The following is a 19,087-nucleotide window of genomic DNA, read 5'->3' as shown; positions in this document are numbered from 1 at the left end:
ATCAATGTAACATTATTGTTCATATCGAATTCATGACCACATATATAACCACCCATTTCATTGAAATCGCATGCCAAGATTTATCCAAGTTCATCATTCACAATCCATGAATCACATCACTCATGCAAATTCATTCATCTCATACTTTATAAATGCATACCAAGACATACATATATCACAAAATAGTATTCATCCCAAATAAATGAGTGCCAACATTTAAGTACCTGCAATTCCATACAATCAAGCACAACCCACAACTATAATTCTTACACCAAAATTCCTAAGAAAATTTATTATCACAAAACCAAAATCATTGCAGTAATGCGTGACACATTTTTTAAGCTACAGACATCTAATCGACGATCCAACCGGTGCAATCATAAAATAGCATGTTATGAACCAAAGGTCAAAATTTGAGCTCAATCCAACGGTTAATGAGTCGGGAAAGTCAATTTTACTAAAACTGCACGTATTAGAAACACACACAGTCGCTGCACGACTGTGCGACGCATCCAGAATATGATATATAACGTCAAATATCATAGTTTCATAAACATTTGAACCCCTAACTTAGAAATATACCAAAAACTAACGTTTTCCCCAATCTCTTCTCATATTTCACAAAACATTATTCGTATAAAATAGAAATAACGTGAAACCCTAGCTTCCCTTACCTGGAAAGGGTTTAGCAGAGGATTCTGACACCACATTAGTGAGTACAGCAGCTCCAAGAACATTTTAGGGAGCTGGAAAACAGTGGAACCATTCAAAATGGGTTACCAAGGTGAACCCTAGTTAGACTCAAGACTACAAAGCTGAAAACAAAGAAGACACAGGAAAAATTACTTACGTGAGCAGAAACAATGGAGTTGCATGAGCTCGAAGAAGGAAATGTCCAAACCCTAGCAGAGCTTCTATTAGAAAGGAAAGAGGGTAAGAGCACTGTCTTTGCAAAGTGTGGCAGAATGAGAGGGGTTAGGCTGCCTTAGGGGTTTTGGACACCCTACGGGCTAGCCCTAGGCCCAACTAATTTGGGGCAACCCTTTTTAAATTAGGGCAGAAATAAAAAGAGGGTTTTACAATGTTCCATTATTGTTGTGTGCCTTTAAAATGACCAAAATCATGTGTAATTACACTATTTTTCGTAATTTTGGATGTGCCTACACGTCGTTGGATGCTAAACGTTGGTTCTGACGCTGAACGCTGATTTTGGGCGTTGACCGACCAGTTTTATGAGAGGTCTGGCGCTGAGCGCTGGTGTTAGGCGCTATTGTTTTTCTAGTTGCGCAGTTTTCTTAAAACTGAGTTTTCATGTTCGTTAACTGTTAGATTAGGCTAAAATTTTGACAGTTAGTTCATAACATGTTTTTCTTTAGTTTAAATGATATGATCATAGTTTGGACGTCTGTAGTTGTAGGTATATGTCACGCATGAATGCTGGTTTTTCATGGTGATATTGTGTTGGTATTTTCTTGTGCTAGATCTTGATAGGCTCTGCTTGTAGTAAATTGGATGTTGGGCATGATGAATGATGAATTATGTATGTTAAAAATAATTATGATGATGGTATGATGTCAATGTGTTGTGATACATGTGATTCTAATACCTTGATGTGCATGTGTGGTTATTGATCATGAATGTGGATAATCACGAGATTGTCGAGTGATGTGTAATCATGATCAGATAGTGTGTGTCCTTGGACATGAATGTAATGAAAAGTGACTCTATGTGATTGTATTGCGGGTGCACTTGATCGGACCTCTTGATATTAGTAATGGGAAGTTGTAAACTTCGCCAAGGCTCGATATGAGTAATGGGAAGTTGTAAACTTTGTCGAGGCTCAATATGAGTAATGGGAAGTTGTAAACTTCATCTGGGCTCGATATAAACATTGGGAAGTTGTATACTTCGTCGGAGCTCTTGATATGAGTAATATGAAACGGTAAACTTCTTCAGGGCTTGCTATGAGAGTAATGGGAAATGGTGTAACATCCCGGTAGGATATTACTTAGAAATAAATAAAATAAACGACATAAATAAATTCCTCATTTATTAGTAAACCATTTTCCCAAAACGCGAGAAATTTAAAACCTTAAACATCCACCATAAAATATTAAAAGTCAAAATACTCTGAATCCCTTTTACAATTTAAAGATCCAGGAAAAACAGTAAAATTCGATAATTAAAATTACATGGAAATTAAATAACAAGCTTCATAAAATTCCCATGCCACTGTTCCCACTCTCCGCCATTATGTAAATCCTGGCTCACCTGCAACATCATCTGCTCCCGGAAAACAAGTTACCCGATCATCGCCACACACAAACAGATAGGATGAGTTATGCACAAAGATATAAATAAATATGAATTACTCCCACCCGATAAATCACAATCACTTAATCATCATTTATAATAAAATATTCATTCCTCACTCATAACACTATGAGTTTATGCATGCACTCTTAATTATTGGGACTTTATGTACTACCACGACCCTCCTCGCTCGTGGTCCAACCTACAAGCCTATCCCACTTGTAGTCCTGCTTCACAGACTCCCTTGCCCATCATTCGAACTCCTCACTCGGACCCGGACCGCATACCTGCCTTTCCTACTATGAACTCCCTCGCTCATAGCATTCTCAAGTTGAGCATAAAACGAACTCCCTCGCTCACTCATCCCAATGAGAGTACCTCTAGTGAACTAAACTGTTCACATTCCGCATGTAGTCCACCCATCACAAACTCCTCGTTCGCGACTCAAAACCAAGCACATCCCAAAATCCTATGGACTTAGTCCTTCAAGCCCAAACACCACAAACACAAGCATGTAATTCCTATACCTTAGGAAATAGCAAACAAACCAGCTCAAACAGCACACATAAGCATAAAAGTTGCAGCATTCTAGCTTAAGCCAGGGACCTTCGCCCAGGCTAGTACATCAGCCTCCCTCAAGCTAACCCGCCTCGCTTGAGCAAGTATGAAACAGTGGCTGCACCACACCATCTCGCTGAGGCGAGTTCGAGTCGCCTGAGCGAGTCATACATTCGCTAAAAAACATACAGACCTCGCCTGAATGAGGATTCGATGCAAACTACATCAGACCACATCGCGACCTCACTTAGGCAAGCCATTCTCGCCTAAGTGAGAGTATCTGTCGCTCAAAGACCAAAATTTCTCGCTTGGACGAGAAGTCGCGCCTAACACATACAAGTCTCATCGTGACCTCGCTTAGGCAAGCCAATCTCGCCTGAGCGAGAGACCAAGTCGCTCAACCCTGGCACTGGTCGCCTGGGCGACAAGTGTGAATCTGAACCAGGGACGAAAATGGCTTAATGAGAGGTAATTGTGGCAAAACGAAAATTCACCCTTTTATACCTACTTAATGATCATTGAATTAATGTTTTATACTCTTCTTTCCAACTCTCCTTACACTAGGTTTTCCTTTGTCTTTTCACATTCCCTCCAAAACTAAGTTTATCAAAAATAAAGGTTAATTCATGTCTATCAAGGTTTGAATCCTTGACCCTCCACTCATAAGGCTAAAGAACAACCATTATGCCAATTCACATTTAGTGACAATTATTATAATCCTATGATTATACTATCTCTCAACAAGCCCAAACATATTATCAAAAAAATAATAAACCAAATAACACATAAATGGCATACATAGGACTTGAATCCAAGTCCTCTCACACAATTAAATACTCTCAACGACTTGAGCTAGTACTTTTTCACATTATACCAATTAACATTTAATGTCATTAAAGTTCCTCCCTCCCGCATTTATTAATAAATAAATTATTAATTTAATTAATTTCCAAGGGTCTTACAAATGGCATCTTTGGTAAATTGTGTGTGAGTTTTGGGTCAATGGTTAATCAAGCGATCATGTTTTATGTTTAATATTACTTTTTGGAAATATCTTGTTGGGTACATGTTGTGGTTTTAGAACATGTGGTAGTTGATATCTTGAATGAGTTTGTTATATTATGATGGTGCTATGTGAGTTGTATGTTAATATGAATTGTTATGAGATAGGTAAAATGGTTAGCTCACCCTTGCATGTTTGTGGTTGTGGTTTCCACCTGTGATGATCATATAACTTGGGTTATACAGGAACAGATGATGGTGCATATATAGTTGGATAAGCTTAGTTGTGAGGAGCTTTTGGGATGCTTTTGGGACTTTCCTTTAAATTTTGGCGGATAATTAGTTCCTTACAAATGTAATAATTAGTTGTTGCGAGTTTTTGAACTTGAAGGATTTGTATTAAGAATTATGCTAACGGTTTAACTTAATTGGTGGGTTGATCCATATTTTTATTTTGAGGAATAAAGTTATTTTAGATTAATATTTTGATAGGTGTTGTTTTGAAATTAAATTATTTGGAAACTTCCTATTTAATAGGATGGTATCAATGATGCGGTTTGAGGTTTGGAAAAAAAAAATCTTTACACGTGGCATCTCAAAAGGGGTGTTACAAACTTCAAAAGTTGCACCAATGTAACCCTGACAATCAAAGTTAATATGTCCCCAATGTAGGACAAATGACTATAATGTATGAACAAGAAATAAACAACTACTGTTGTTCAGATTTCAGAGTAAGAGTAATGGATAATGATAAATGGTAGGTCAAGATTTAAGCTCAAAGTAGAGAATGTGATATGAAGTCCAATAAGAATGAAAGAATGATAGGGGTGACTTTGATTTAACTTGATAGCTTGTGCTAAATTTGGAGCTTTGAAAACATGTCACCCAAAAATAAACTCTCCAGTGTTTAAAAGTAAATCTCTAAACACACTTTTTCAATTTTTTTTATTAGCATGACAAATAATTTTCCCCCAAATTAAAGTTTTCAAAAAGAAATAACTAATCTTTGATCTTTATGGACTTTATTAGTCTTGTATCGTACTCACGAATGTGGGGTGTGAAAAAAATGGATAGTAAAGGCTCAAAACAATGATGTAAGAGTTATTTAAAACAGGGGTCCTTGATTAATGATGCACCCCAATTTTCCTTCCTTTTTTTTACTTCTAAATTTTGTCAAGTCAGAAGAAATTGGTAAACTACAAGTCAGAAGAAAAAGATGCAAATATTATGTCAACAATGAGTGTGGGTGACCCTTGTTTAGGATAATTATGAATTATTAAAGAAATTTTTATATTTCTTTTTATAGGCTCAAAATGGATAACAAATGAAGATTATTTTACCACACATCATTTAAAAACATTATTGTTTTACTTTCAAAAATTTTAATTCAAAGGAAAAAAGTCATTCAAGTTACAGGCTACCCCCTTGCTTTTCGTATTATTTTCTCTCTTTTTTTTGTCTTATATTTTCCTAGATTGCTCACTTAGGATTTAAGTCTAGTAAACTTTTCTTCCCTTTTTTTTCTTTGTTTTTTTTTTTGTGTTCAAACACTCCTTCAATTTGAATTCATTCTAAGGCACATAACCCCTTTATGATGATCATGATGTATGCAATAAAGATATATATTGAAAAGTGTGTTCAATAGTCTTTTAATAATGTTGCAATAAATATAAGTATGGAACATTTGAGATTATAAGTTATCACTATAAGTACCGTGAAGTAAATATTTTTTCAATATCGAAAGGACACACTTATTTTTTCAATACTATTTTTTCAGCTTGTAAGATACATGTTTTTCTGTGATGTCATAAACACATTATTTTAATTTAATAATAAGAATATTATTAACCATAATAATAATAGTAATAATTAATAATAATAATAATAATACTAATAGTAACAAAAAAAATTGTATGTTTACAAGTAAAACATATACTTATACTTATCAATGTCATGTTCTTGAAATGATCAAAAGTGTGCATATTCTTAAAATGATTACCAAGTTTTTCTTCTTTATCTTTGGAATTTAAGATGAGCATTTTGTATTATTTGTTGACTCCATATTTTATTTTTTATTTAGGCTTTTTAATTTTAATTTTTTATTAAAATATTAATTTAATTTTTTATTAAAATATTAATTTAATTTGTATTTTAGTAATTCAAAAGTCCAACTTCAATTTTCATTAGTAACTACAAAGTCCAACTATATGTCAAATCCTTGGTAAGTGTAGCTCACATTTAATTGTTATGTTGCCTCATTCCTTCTTCATGCTTTGGAGGAATACATATATTTTTTTTCCAGGTTGAGAGTAACAAAATTAGCATCAATGTCAAAGTTCTTTACAATATGTTATAATTGGAAAATAAGATGTTTTATTTTTTTTATTTTCTAGATTATGAAAATATGTGTTTAAAATACATTGCTTAATGATTAATGTTCAAATGTTAATTACGTTTTAATATTTGATTTTATTTTCTATCGATGAGTAGATTATAGAAATATTACTTTCGAATACATTGTTTAATGAGTTCTGTTGATTAATGGTTACATCGACCTAATAAACAAATTATGATTTATTAACCTTTTTAAGTGAAGTTTAAATAAAAAAATGGTTCAGTAAATAATAGTATTAATAAATTTTACAACCAAAAGAATTAATATAAAATTTTAAGAACTTTTGCAATTTCTGAATGAAACTTTTTTTCCTAACACTATCAATAAAATTATTATAATGATAATTAATTAATAATTGGAACTTTAAATTAATTACCAAATATTAATTCACAACATTAATCGTTACGAGAAGTAATTCGTTTTCTATGATCTCAATGCTCCGCAACATATCAACAGGCGGCAGATCAACAATCAAGAAACAAATTTGCATATTCACGATGTATTGTCATATTATTTATTATGAAAATCAGTAATTTTGTAGGACTCAGTGCCTATTTTGAAATTCTCAAATGATTGCACCACTATAGAAATTAGTAGTTACTAATTAACTTATATATTTTTTACAATATCATTTTTAAATGGATAAATAAATTTATGCAATTAAAAAGTATAAATTTTAGATTTAATTTAGAAAACAAAATACATCACTTCAACGCAAATATCATAATTATTTTTGTAAGAACATTTAATTGTTAAATTATTTTTGTGAGTAAAAGTTAAAATAATGTTTATGCAATTAATATATTTTAATTACTTAAAAAATAAAAATATTAACATTAATTAAAGAATATTAGTTATAAATATAATTTGACTGAGTATTTATTAAATTTAATTTTTGAATACAAACATCTACATTAGTATCTCATTTATAATTCTTATTAAGAACTTTAAATATTTGAAAAAAAAAAGTCATCATTTTTATATAATTTAAATTATACAATTTTTTACTAAAAATATAAATTAAAACGTATAGATTTAAAAAAAATCAAATTATATATTTTTATTCAATTTTTTTAATATACATAATGGTTACGCATATAATCATAATACTAAATGTGAATTTTTAATTAAATAATACTAAAATATTATATAGTAAGAAAATTTTCTCAATACATATTCTTAATTAAATAACAATTATAAATAATAAAAATTAATTACTTGTTATAATATATAATAATAATATAATAACATATTACCAGTAATATATTAATAATAATAATTAAAATATGGTGTAAAAAAATAAATAAATAACTGAAAAATGAGGTAAATAAATTAAATATTAAAACAAGCATATTTTTTTTAATTTATTTAATGTAATTGTTTTTTAAAACAAAATTAATTATTAAATTAATTATACTATTTATAATTTGTTATTTCAAAACTAAATTTATAAATAAGAGTTTGAAATATGAATTTGTGCTAAAACATAACAACTCTATCATGAGTTCACTAGCCAAGTCTATTCTACTATTTATTTATTTTTTCAGTGTTTTGTATTTTCAAAGGAAATAATAATATTAATATTAATATTGAATATTCATTAACTTTCTTTCACAAATTTTAATAATAATAATAATATTAAAATTAAAATTTTATTATTATAAATTCATTTTTAAAATAAAAAAAAATAAATAGAAAAATTTTTAAAATATTAATAATAGATGGTTTAATGTTCGTACTAGACAGGAGCGAATGTTAGGAGGGACCGGGTGGCCTCTCTAAAAATTTCGAATTTTTTTAATATTTTTTTGTAGCAAATGATTTTAAATTTTTTTAAATTATATATAGTGGTCAATTTTATTTTTATTTGTTTAAATTATACGTAGTCAACAATTTTAAATTTTTAAATTATATGTAATATATTGAAAATTTGTGAGAATTACTTTTAAGTATCATTTTATTTCTTTTATAAAACACAACATTTAATGTTAATAAATAAAAAATAAAAAATAAAAAAATAAAAAATAAAAAAATTTATTAAGATATTTTTTATTTTGTCTTTCATTGTCTTTTGAGTTTTTCAAATAGTATTCTCGTCTTCTACCCTCAGTTGTTTTCTTGTTGTTTCTAAAAGGAAAAATACTCATTATTTCTACTTTCATTTCTCATATGTTATCTTCCATTCTTAAAGAAGAGAGAAAAAGAAAAGATAATTCTCTCTTGTTTCACCTGATAGTGAAATATTAGTTTAATAATTAATATTATTTTTCATCTCATGAGTCATTGTATATTCATTTTTTATGAATATAAAAGAAAAAATATTATATTATGTGTTTTTTCATAACCGATTTCTAATTGTGGGTTGATTATTATAGATTTTTTCTTTTAGTATTTATGTCTCTCTCAATTTTTTATTAGATTATGATCAATTATTTTGTACTCTTAATTTTTTTTAAATAAGTAAATTGATGAATAATAATAAAAAATAGAATCATTTTTTTTAAAGTGATCAAAGATAAGTTAGTCGTGAAGATGAATACGAGACAAATTCAACTTATTCACATATTCTGAGTCACTAAATCATGATACTAATGATTCAATTCTTTAATTTGAAGAGCCTTTCAAGGTTCTTGCCAACAATATGGTCATTTACATTGAGAAAGAAGTAGTAGAAAATTTTAGTTCTAATTATTGATGAGTTTAAGAATCTCAACCTCAAGGAACAAAAGACAATCATTTAAATATGTGTGATTTCTTTTGTAATTATCATTATACTAAATTATATATATTTAGTTTACTAATGACAATAATTAAAAATATAAAGTATATTATTTTGACTCCTCCAACAATATAAGTTAAGATCCGTCGCTGAAAACAAGTTTTCTTAAACATCATATAAAAGATATTATTATACACTATGTATAGTTTTAGACTTTGATCTCGGATGAAGTTTTTCGTGTCCTTTATGTTTTTCTAGACTAGGCCTCAACATCAACATTGTAATGTTTGGTTAAAAACTTTTATAAATTGTAAATTATATATTTTCATACTAAAGTTTTTTTTCTTTATAAGCTTAAGTGGGGAGGGAGTGAGAAAGAAGAATGAAGCAATATATTAAATTAAAATTGTTTTTTTAGTTTGTAGGTGTTTATGGAGTTGTTATGAATCTTGGAAAAATTTCAAGATCACCAACTTTTTTTGTTACACTTGGATTTTGAAACGAAGGGAGATGGTACATTTTAACAAAATTATTAGATTCTTTTGTCTTTTGGTTATTTCTCTTTTAAATTTGGATGATTTAGCATTTTTAAAATAATAATTTTATTTTGAAACATGATTGAAAATATTTTTGAATGATTAAAACATTTTTTTTACGATCAATAATTATTAGATTTGTTTTCAAAAATGTTATATTAATTAACTAATTAATTCCATTAATTGTTTTGAATTTGTTAACTATGAATAGATTGTTTTTTTATTTCATTAGTTTTGAAATCTTTTAAATTTATACATTTGCGATTAATTATTATATGATTAATTTTTAAATATTTTTTTATCAATTAATTGATTCACTAATTAGTTTAAATGTCTTCAATTATGAATGAATTTTTTGAGTTTATACATTTTTATTTTTATTCCTCTATTTGTTTGTATTCTTATATTAATTTAATATTAATAATAATAATATTATTATTATTATAATAAATATGTATAAATTGTATTCAAATTTTTTCTTTAATTATTAATTGATAATACTATTATAATAATTATTATTGTTATTATTATTATTATTGAGATACCATAAAATCACATGAATCACACTCTCTCATTAATTGAAAATCACATGTTTTTTTTTTCACTCTGAATACACATAAGTCTTTGCGTTTCAAAATCAAAACAAAAATAAAATTCCAACTTTGCCAAATAAAAAAAAATATCTAATTTAATATATAAATATTATACTTATATATATATATATATATATATATAATTTTCTATTTAATTTATAGATATTTCAATTAATTTTGGTGTATTTTATTTTATTTTTAAATTATAATAGAATCACTTTCTTATTACTAAATAGAAAAAATAAACAAATAAATAAGTTACATTTTCATAACTATATTAAAAAATAAGTTACAATTTTGAAATTTAAACCATGCAAAAAGAAGTAATAATTTTTTAATTAACATTTATATTATCAACAATATAGAAAATTTAAAACGCAAAATATATGGTAACAAACTTTAAATTTAAAATTTAAAATAACAAAAACGGTTAAAAATATTATATCAACATTTAAATTTAAAATTCAGCATCCAAATAACTTTAAAACATTACAACCTTTTTAATGAATTTTTAAATATTTTTGAACAACTTTCACATAAATTTTGACATTTCATAAAAGCTTAAACAATAATTTAAAACATCACTAATAATTATGTAAAAATTATAAATTCTTAAAAATTTTAAAATATAAAAATCACTAATAATTTTAATTTTAATATTTTTTCTAAATTAAGATACATTTTATCAAATTTAAAATTCAAAATATAAAGTAATAAAATTTTAAATTGTAAAAAACTATAAAAATATGTAACAAAATTTAAATTTAAAATTCAAAATTCAAAAAACTATGAAAAATCCACTACACCTCTAACATTTGTATTTTTGTAAAGTCTACTTTTAATATTTTTTCTATATGGTCTACATTTTATAGTTTTCGTTCGTTTACTAACTATATTTTATTTGCATCGTGTAACATTTATATTTTTAAAAATCTACTATTTACATTTATATGCATGGTCTATCATTTATAACTTTATCCTTTACTTTTCATATCTTTTTGTATTATCTAACTTTTATATTTTTATAGAATTTGCTCAAAAATTTTTATATTGTTTCATATTTTTATTATTAGAGAATTTACTATTACAGTTTTTTTACATTGACTACTCAATATTTTATTTAAAATTAAATTTGATTTATTATTCTTGATTTATTCAGTCTTAATATATTATTTAAAGTAATTATATAAAATATATTTTTTAAAATATATATAAATAACTTAAATACATTTTTATCATAAAATCAATTAAAAAATTATTATTTAATTTTATAAAAAAATATTTATATTAAATTTAATTATACTTTTATAATTTAAAATTAATTTAATTATTTAAATTTTTAAAATTCCGTGCCCGGTGCGTTCAATGGGTAGAAATGCTAGTAATTATACAAAAGTAAACCTTTTTATCTAAAAGAATTTCAAAAGTAAAGAAAGATAATATCATATACGTATAAAAAAAATATGGTGTAAAAATATGATTTTCCTAATTTGTAATAGTATGAAGGATAATGATAGAATGTCTCACTTTTTTAACCCCAATGTTACCCGCCTACGCGGCATTCATTATTTTAATAATTTTAAACGAAAGAAGAGCAGTGACGCGTGAGAGAAGGTGGAGTGAATGTTGAGGTTGTGATACACACGCAAGAGAGGAAAAGTATGAAAAACTGAACTGAACTTTGCGGTTTAAACTAAAGGCGAGAATGCGGCGGTTTAGGAAAAAGAGATAGTGCTCTGTTGGGAAAGAATAACAGAGGTGGATTGTTGCCATAGCTTCGTGTGGACAATTGGAAGCCCTAATTTTGGTGTTCTTCTTCTGCAAATCAAATGGCACTTTGGTATGTTTTACTATTCGATTACAAACCCCTATTTTTGTGATGTTTTTCCCTAAATGAAACCCATATTTTTGTGATGTTTTTCCCCAAATGAAACCCCATTTTCGTATTTTCTTGTTCGACGATTGAAATGGAATTTTGATGTGTTGTTCCCCAAATGGATGCTCTCTAAATCTTAAATGTTGTTGTGAATTGTTAATTGAAAATGTGAACTGTTTTGTGTAACCAAAAATGTGAACTGTTTCGGCAGTTAGGGTCGGGTGGGTACAAAATGCGAAGTGCAATTGTGTTGTTGGATGTTCGAAACTGAGTTTGTTGGTTTCGACATTTAGGATTGGGTGGGTACAAAAAGCAAACTAGATTTGTGTTCTTGGATATGAGTGACAGTTAATGCGTTTTATAATTGCAGGTCAGTTGACATGAGTGGCATTAATGAAGGTTGTGAAGGTAGTGAAGGTTGTGAGGTTGGAGATTGTAGATATGAATTTGTTTCTCCTATGAATTTGGATGAAGTGGATGTTCCAAGTCAAGCTGCAGAAGACAGAAATGTAACCAACAACGATATGTACGTGCGTATGAGGAATGATCCACGGTTACGGTTCAAAAGCCGTGTAATCCAAACTCTATTCGCAGTTTATAGTCGGAAGAAGAAAAGGATACTGAAATAGTTGTTGGAGTATGAGCAATATGTATCTATTTTGTTTTGTTTGATGGAAATGAAATATCATTTTCATTTGTTTAATTATAAGAATGTAGACATGTAATTGAAACCTATGAAACATGAAGTTGTGTATTATATTTGTTGTGTTTCTGTTCTGTTATGGTGAAATTAATAAATAATGACTTTTCTAAAGTGTTTGTGGTGTTTTGTAGTGCATTTATTTAGTAAGTAAAATGTGGTAAGTCTGTGGTACAGAGACCATATCTCAGAAAGACAGTTATTGAATTTTAAGAATTGCTGTGTTGTGGGAGTTATTGATAGGCAGTTATGGTATTATGAAAAGGCTGTAACATTATACAAATCCATATTTCATGTGAAAATACAGCTGAAAAGCAGTTGCAGTACCGCATGTACAAAAAGTTTAATGTAAAAAGACACTTATGACATCAAAAAAGGACACTTCAATCTGGAACCAGAAAAGTTTTTTTTTTTTTTTCAATCTGCAGTTTCAATTAGTTGTTTAAGTTGTTTGGTGATGATTCATGGTGATGAAATTATTTGGATGGCCATTCGATTGTGTCCAAACCAGATTTCACGTAATAATACAATTTAAAAGCAGTTGCAGTACTGGCAGTACAAAAAGTTCAATGTAAAAAGGCACTTATGGAATCATAAAAGGACAGTTGAATCTCGCACCAGAAAATTTGGTTTTTAATTCAATCTGCAGTTCCAATTAGTTGTTTAAGTTGTTTGGTGATGATTCATGGTGATGGAATTATTTGGACGGCCTTTCGATTGTGTCCAAACCAGATTTCATCTGAAAATACACCTGAAAAATAGTTGCAGTACTACGTGTACAAAACGTTCAATATAAAAGGCACTTATGGAATCATAAAAGGACAGTTGAATGTCGCACCAGAAAAGTTGGTTTTTAATTAAATCTACAATTCCAATTAGTTGTTTAAGTTGTTTGGTGATGATTCATGGGGATGGAATTATTTGGACGACCTCTCGATTGTGTCCAAACTAGATTTCACGTAATAATACAGTTTAAAATCAGTTCCAGTACTGGTAGTACAAAAAGTTCAATGTAAAAAGGCACTTATGGAATCATAATAGGATAGTTGAATCTCGAACTAGAAAAGTTGGTTTTTAATTCAATCTGCAGTTCCAATTAGTTGTTTAAGTTGTTTGGTGATGATTCATGGGGATGGAATTATTTGGACGGTCTTTCGATTGTGTCCAAACCAGATTTCACGTAATAATACAGTTTAAAAACAGTTGCAATACTGGCAATCCAAAAAGTTCAATGTAAAAAGACACTTATGGAATCATAATAGGATAGTTGAATCTCGCACAAGAAATGTTGGTTTTTAATTCAATCTGCAGTTCCAATTAGTTGTTTAAGTTGTTTGGTGATGATTCATGGTGATGGAATTATTTGGATGACTATTCGATTGTGTCCAAACCAGATTTCATGTAATAATACAGTTTAAAAGTAGTTCCAGTACTGACAGTACAAAATCTTCAATGTAAAAAGGCACTTATGGAATCACAAAAGGATAGTTCATTCAAATACCAGAAAACACAAATATCAAATTTTTAAAAAAACCTTAACTTTCATTACATCACATGTAATTGTTTGAACATCATAGTTACTCGTCACACAAACACTTGTAGACAAAGACTGTAATGAATTCATCGGCATTACCGGCCAAATCTTCGTTCTGTGAATGGCCTTTAATCAACCAACAACTACGCCAACGAGAGAGTGCCTAAGCAATGAATCGAACGGTACCCACCACTTTTCGCGGAACCCGCCGCCTCCAACAACCCAAACCACTCTCCACAACTCCGCTATCCGCTTCCACTGCGACCCACAACACCAACCTTTATGGAAGGATAGCCTTTTGGAGAAGAGAATGCCTTGCGATACAAATGTCTCTGTGCTTGTGTGAACCTGCTCGAAGAAGAAACTTGCGAGAAAGAAACAAGGGAAAACGATGCAACGCAATGTGTTTTTTTAAAATATTTCTCCAATTCAAAGCGTGTGCACATGACGCAAACTTTCCCTTACCGCTACCTCCTATTGTCGTTTCATTTAAAATTATTAAAATAATGAATGCCACGTAGGCGGGTAACATTGGAGTAAAAAAAGTGAGGCATTCTATCGTTATCCTAGTATGAATGTTCAAATCGAGGAGTCACGTATGTACCGAAAACTCTAGTTATCAACTTTTCCCTGTCTCGTTGCTCCTCCAAGACTTCGCGAGAGAGAAATGGAAGCAGCGTGTACCATGATTCTGATTCTGATACTGGTTCTGATATGGGCATGGAGGATGCTGAACTGGTTATGGTTCACTCCGAAGAGGCTTGAAAGGCTTCTCAGAGAGCAAGGCCTTCAAGGCAATCCATATACGCTTTTCGTTGGAGACACCAATGAGGTTGCGAGGATGAGAAAGGAAGCCTTCTCCAAACCCATGGATCTCTTCTCTCACGACATAGGGCCGCGTGTATTTCCCTTTTTCCACCACAGTATCAACACACATGGTAAGCTTTTTCGTTCATTCTGGTATTGCCTTTCTGCAACTTTTGTGGCTGAAGCACCGACGGTAACTTGCTTGATAGTTGTTCACAATAGATCAGAGTATTTAACTCACACGATACCCAATATTTCTTCATGAGTTTTAGATTTTGATAGCATTGCATGCGGGTAGAGCAGATGTTTCTACTTGCAGATTAACATGTCAAGATTAGATTTTGATAGTTTGCATGAAGGTAGAACAGGTGTCTTTTTGTTCCTATTGGCAGATTAACATCTCAGGGATTAGATTTGGATAGCGTTGCATGCAGGTAGAGAAGATGTTAGTTACTCCTTCTCGCAGATTTAACATCTCAGTGATTAGATTTGGTTAGCTTTGCATGCAGGTAGAGCAGGTGTTTTTTTTTTCTATTTTACTCACATATTAGCATGTCACGGATTTGATTTGGATAGCTTAACAGGTAGATCAGGTATTGAAGATGATGTTACTACGGAGATTTCACTACTTTTAAAATTAGTACCTGCGATGCTACTACAGAGAATCATTTTATGCAGCCTTATTCTAGCATGTGCAAAGATATTAGTTTCGAATTTAAGTCCATGATAAATGTCTGGCATCAAATTACTTGCTAGGAAGACAACTCTGCCATAAGACTACAGTACTGGAATACCTGTTATCTTATTTTTTCTAGTCCTGAAAAAGTATGACACTATAGTAATTAAAGGATCACCATCAGAAAATCTGTGAGGCATTAAGTTAGATAGTATTGATTAATCCATGTAGCCAATCCCATATGATGAGATAAGATTTTTTTGTTATTCCTGCTGCTATAAATTAATAATAATTGAGAAGTTTTCTGTATAAGCAAAATGCAGCATCAATAAAGTACCTCCTCTGTTCCTAGATCAAAGCTAATACCAAACTTCCTGCTCGCACCCTGGAAGTAAAGGATGAAGTAACATCATCCCCTAACTTTGCTATAATGTGAACTAAGTAAGTATCTTCCTGTCTATTCCATGCTAGTTTGAAAAGCAGGATAGCTTCCCCACAAGCATGGCTTTTAACAATTTCCTACTCTAGAGAATTTTATAGGTGGGCTGGGGAAGATGAGTGGAAAAATCAACCCTTGATTAAAGTACACCGGTGAAATGAATTTTGATTAAAAATGTACATATAAAGAAGAACATATGCAATGCGTAGACCAATGTGTTCCTAGCACTTGCAACCCAAAATCATTTTACGCCACCAAAATATATTGATATTAGTAAAAGCAAAGTGGGCTATTCCCTAGGACAAAATTGTGACACAGCTTACATGGAGTAATCCCCTGACCAAAATCAGGAAATATAGGCACGGATTCTAAAAGTGTCTACTTTCATAGATAACTTGCTTGACTTACTTTAGCGCTGTGTGCTAAAAATTATCATGATTTGTGTCTATTTTCATAGATAACTTGCTTGCCAACTTTAGTTCTTAGTGTGTGCTAAAAGTTATCATGATTTGCACTTCATGTCAAACTCAAATAGCTACCAGAAAGTTACCTATTCTCTTGCATTCTTTTTTCTTCCTGTTTCATATTTAATTTAAGCCTTATTCATATTGTTTGTTGATGATATGTAGGCAAAAATTCTTTTACTTGGTTTGGACCAATACCAAGGCTAACCCTCACTGATCCTGAGTTAATCAAGGATGTATTAAACAAGATGCATGACTTTGGAAAGATTCATATGCATCCACAAGTCAGGTTCATAGCTCCTGGTCTTGTAAGCTATGAGGGAGAAAGGTGGAGTAAGAACAGAAAAATAATCAATCCTGCTTTCAATTTAGAGAAGTTGAAGGTTAGTTTCTTATTACTAGATATAGATCTTATATATTGACTAACGTGCCTTTAGAAAATGAGAGAAAAACATCGCTACTTGTACTGCAAATAACATTTCTTGGTATACAAATGACAGGATGTGAAGTTTGAATATTTGCCTATCTGAATTGACATGGAAAATTTTAAAACTTCGTTATTTTTTTATCATGTCAGAATATGTTCCCACTGTTCATCAAATGTTGTGATGATCTGATTAGCAAATGGGAGGAAATGTTGTCTTCAGATGTATCAAGTGAAATAGATGTGTGGCCTTTTCTTCATAATTTGGCTAGTGATGCTATTTCTCGAACAGCATTTGGAAGCAGTTATGAAGAAGGACGAAAAATATTTCAACTTCTAAACGAGCAAACTGAACTTACAGTGCAAATTCTGTTGAAAGTTTACATCCCTGGATGGAGGTAAGACTAATATGTATATTTGATTACTTGACAAAGTTAAGTGATAAAGCTTTTTGGATGAGCTATATTTAACTAAACCAAACTTGCATTACTTTAGTAAAGACATTGTGATTGGGAAACTACTTATCATTAAGAATCAAAGAAACTTGTTTACAACAACCATTTTACCAAATATTGTGACATGATTGTGTGATATCTCGCTATTTCAATTTGGAAAATCAAACCATGTTTATCATTGAAAAAAACATTATTAGTAATATATAGTTGATATAGAAAAGACAATTCTCTTCAGATAATGATTAATATGGGATTGGTTATGTTCACTTGTAGGTTTGTACCCACTGCTACCCATAGAAGAATGAAGGCAATTGACAGGGAAATAAAAGCTTCACTTACAAATATAATTAACAACAGAATGGAGGCACTAAAGACGGGTGAAGCCACTAAAAATGACTTGCTAGGTATACTTCTTGAGTCAAATCACAAGGAAATTCAAGAACAGGGAAACAAAAAGAATATTGGAATGAATAATGAAGATGTTATTGCGGAATGCAAGCTATTCTACTTTGCAGGGCATGAGACTACTTCATCCTTGCTTGTTTGGACAATGGTACTATTGAGTATGTACCCTGATTGGCAAACACGTGCAAGGGAGGAAGTCTTACAAGTTTTTAGCAATCGGAAACCAGATTTTGATGGACTGAACCACCTTAAGATTGTAAGTTTGTATTATCATCTTGATATTGAAAATCATGGTCTGAGTAATTACTATGAATGTTTTTGCAACAGGTTACCATGATATTGAATGAGGTTTTAAGGCTGTACTCACCAGTTGTTAGTTTTTTTCGAAATGCTCGTAAAGACGTGAAACTTGGAAATCTATCATTACCTGCTGGAGTTCAAGTTTTCGTGCCAATAGTTTTAGTTCACCATGATAGTGAGCTTTGGGGTGATGATGTTAAGGAGTTCAAACCTGAGAGATTTGCTGAAGGAGTTCTAAAAGCCGCAAATGGTAGAGTTGCATTATTTCCCTTTGGATGGGGTCCTAGGATATGCATTGGACAAAACTTCTCCTTGTTAGAAGTAAAGATTGCTTTGTCAATGATTTTACAACGCTTCTCATTTGAACTCTCTCCAACCTATACTCATGCTCCAACTGCTGGCCTTACTCTTCAACCCCAATATGGTGCTCATCTCATTCTACATAAGGTAGAAATTTAAATAAAGTAATAATTATGTGGTACTATTTGGTTCGTATTATACACTTGAAAAGCTTACAATGTAATAATATCTCAAAAAGATTGATAAAGACATAAACCTGAACTGTTATTAGTTCATTTTCTGTAGTGTTATGTGAGACTAATGGTTATGAACTTATGATTTATTTTAAGTACAGAAGAGTGTTTATCTATTTGTATTCATCAAGGTTCTAAGTTACAATCACAAGGCACTTAGATATAGTCACATCGTCTTAGTCCTGGTTAGTTGTTTGACATCGTGAGAAATTACAAGCAAATGCAACGAATCAACAAATATTGATTTTTCAAAACTTCAATACCTACTCGTTTATTTATTTTATATAGATGAAGCTTACTTAAATGGTGAGTTATAATGTCAACATCCATCCTTATTCTTCTTATTTCAAAGTTATAT

At 30.2% G+C, this 19,087-nt stretch overlaps 1 protein-coding gene across 1 annotated transcript; it reads left to right on the top strand.

The window, feature by feature from the left end:
* Positions 1 to 14,796: 14,796 nt before the first annotated feature.
* Positions 14,797 to 18,851, top strand: LOC114184270 (cytochrome P450 72A68-like). Its single transcript, XM_085673063.1, has 5 exons — positions 14,797 to 15,164; positions 16,778 to 16,995; positions 17,190 to 17,434; positions 17,765 to 18,152; positions 18,224 to 18,851. Exons 1-5 carry the CDS (start codon positions 14,894 to 14,896, stop codon positions 18,653 to 18,655), a joined length of 1,554 nt encoding a protein of 517 aa, XP_085529189.1. The 5' UTR covers positions 14,797 to 14,893; the 3' UTR covers positions 18,656 to 18,851.
* Positions 18,852 to 19,087: the final 236 nt, after the last annotated feature.

The sequence above is a fragment of the Vigna unguiculata genome, chromosome 5, assembly GCF_037176805.1.
Source record: "Vigna unguiculata cultivar grain cowpea cultivar isolate G323 ecotype 2 chromosome 5, ASM3717680v1, whole genome shotgun sequence".
Lineage (NCBI taxonomy): Eukaryota > Viridiplantae > Streptophyta > Magnoliopsida > Fabales > Fabaceae > Vigna > Vigna unguiculata.
This window is presented reverse-complemented; position numbering and strand designations above follow the sequence as displayed.